This window comes from Kryptolebias marmoratus, unplaced genomic scaffold (assembly GCF_001649575.2).
Source record: "Kryptolebias marmoratus isolate JLee-2015 unplaced genomic scaffold, ASM164957v2 Scaffold46, whole genome shotgun sequence".
Classification (NCBI taxonomy): Eukaryota; Metazoa; Chordata; class Actinopteri; order Cyprinodontiformes; family Rivulidae; genus Kryptolebias; species Kryptolebias marmoratus.
In genome coordinates, this window is record NW_023665780.1 from 5,653 (window position 1) to 8,065 (window position 2,413).

The following is a 2,413-nucleotide window of genomic DNA, read 5'->3' on the forward strand; positions in this document are numbered from 1 at the left end:
CCCCTCCCATAGGTGGTGAGCCCATGGGAAGGGGGACCCACGTATCCTCTTCGGGCTGTGCCCGGCCGGGCTCCATGGGTGAAAGCCTGGCCACCAGGCGCTCGCCAACGTGCCCCACCTCCAGGCCTGGCTCCAGAGTGGGGCCCCGGTGACCCGCGTCCGGGCGAGGGAACACTGTGTCCAATATTTATGTTCATCATAAGGGGTCTTTGGGCTGCACTTTGTCTGGCCCCTCACCTATCATGTCTAATAATATTCTGCAACCTTCCTCTCCCTCCTCCCCTGTCTGTAGACCTCCTCCCCCTCTTACCTGTCTGTAGACCCCCCCACTCTCTCCTCCTCCCCTGTCTGTAGACCTCCTCCTCCTCCTCCTCCCCCTCTTACCTGTCTGTAGACCCCCCCCACTCTACTCTCCTCCTCCCCTGTCTGTAGACCTCCTCCTCCTCCTCCTCCCCCTCTTACCTGTCTGTAGACCTCCTCCCACTCCCTCCTCAGAGGTCCCCAGGCTCCGGCACACGATGCTTTGCGGTCCAGACTCAGGCGGATCTGGTCCTCCAGCTGCTGGTTCAGCTGTTCCAGGGCCCTCACCTTGTCCCGATACTCCACCAGGCAGCTGTTCAGGCTGATGGTTGTAGCGTCGCCTCCCTCAGCCCGGGGCAGGACCGGGGCGGCACTGCTCCTCATCCCTTGCAGGAAGACACTGCTGATCCCCAAAGCTCTGCGGGACACACGTGTTCCCAGTCCAGAAACCATTCCTCCTGGTGGTGCGGAGCCCACAAAGACGCCCCGGGGTGCGGTGGCACCCGTCCTTCCACAGGAGGCCGGAGCCAGGCGCTCCGCGGTGGACTGTCCCAGAAAGGATGAGCGGCGTCGGGGCAGAGGCATTACGCTTAGCAGCTCCCAGAGACAAACCGCTCAGGTCTGTTTGCTGCTGGGATTTATGGAAGGACGGAGTTCTGGAAACAGGAAGATTTTTATTCAGGAGCTGTTTGTACTGCAGGCTTTTGTGCCTGTGGAAACACAAAGTCCCATTTCAGCTATGTCAGCAGTCAGGGAGGGGGGTCAGGAAGAGTCCTGAAGCAGAGCAAGCCCCCCAGAACTGCACATGCTCAGTACACTCTGAATCCTGACTGCAAACATACAGAGAACACTGATTCTGACTCTGAGGAGCTTTAAGAAAGAATCAGAAACCAACTTTATTTGTTTTCGTTTATCGTCCACCAGAGTTTTTATTTGGCTTATTAAATTGTGTAAAGTCATTTTAATGAGGGGCTGCGATGTTTAGAGAGAGAAGCAAAATAAAATTAACTTCCTCACAAACTGATAAACTTGTTGGTAATTTTACTACTTTCATCACTTGATAAAGTTGCTCCTCTGAAAAAGGAAGTGATCAGTCAGAGGAAGATGGCTCCTTGGTTTAATTCAGAGCTACGTTCTTTAAAACAGGCAGCTAGAACTTCACTAACATGGAAGAACTTTATTTCACCTGGTGAGGAAAGCCCTTCATGAAGCTAGAACTGTATATGATTCATCTTTAAGAGAAGAAGAAGCCCAGGTTTCTGTTCAGTTCTGAAGAGTCCTGTCTCTGTTGGACCATGTGTCCCTATAACTCTGAGGAGTGATGCCTTCATGAGATTCTTTATAAATAAAATCAACACCATCCTTCCTGCTGTTCCTCTGATTTCCTGTCAGATGAAGCAGCTTCAGACGTGTCTCTAGAACCTGATTTGTGTTTGGACCGTTTCTGTCCTGTTGAGGTCTGAACTGTCAAAATAAAAGCTTCATCCAAACCATCAACATGTCTGCTGGATCCCATCCCAACCAGGCTGTTTGAAGAGGCGTTTCCCTGAATTATCAATAAAAGTAACAATAATAATACAAATAATTCAGATCAATAAGTTTTGAGTTTCCTGAGAAACCAACATTGTTTCACGTTGCCATGACAACAGTCCTGTTTATTTCTGCTGAGCAGCAACACGTCTGTTTCCATGGGAACCCTTGTCCTCAGGTGGTTCAGATTTACCACCAGCTTCTCTGAGATCAATCTCAGCAGGAAGTGCTGAACGCCGACGCAGCGGGCGTCAGGTTTTCCTGTTGAGTCATCAAATCCTGTTTGACAGAATCAGATCTGAGAGCAGCCAACAGAAGGTTGTTTATTAGAGTCTCAGAAAACAAACAAACGTATAATGTCACGGGTCGAGGCCTTCTGTCCTGTTCCAGATTAAATCTGCTTCAGTCTCAGTTTCTGTTCAGAGTTCAACAGGATAATAAGCTCTGCTGACATGTAGATCTGTCCCTGTCCTGTCCCTGTCATGTCCCTCACTTGTCTCTCTCCTGTCCCTCTCCTGTCCCTCACCTGTCCCTCTCCTGTCCCTCTCCTGTCCCTGTCCTGTCCCTCTCCTGTCCCTCTCCT

At 50.9% G+C, this 2,413-nt stretch overlaps 1 protein-coding gene across 1 annotated transcript in view; it reads right to left on the minus strand.

The window, feature by feature from the left end:
* bfsp2 (beaded filament structural protein 2, phakinin) overlaps positions 1-2,376 on the minus strand; it is a gene marked incomplete at its 3' end in the record, with an annotated part of 7,765 nt that extends 5,389 nt beyond the window's left edge. The window contains 1 exon segment of the mRNA XM_017441568.3: positions 463-2,376. Coding sequence (XP_017297057.2) covers positions 463-885 — 423 coding nt within the window.
* Positions 2,377-2,413: the final 37 nt, after the last annotated feature.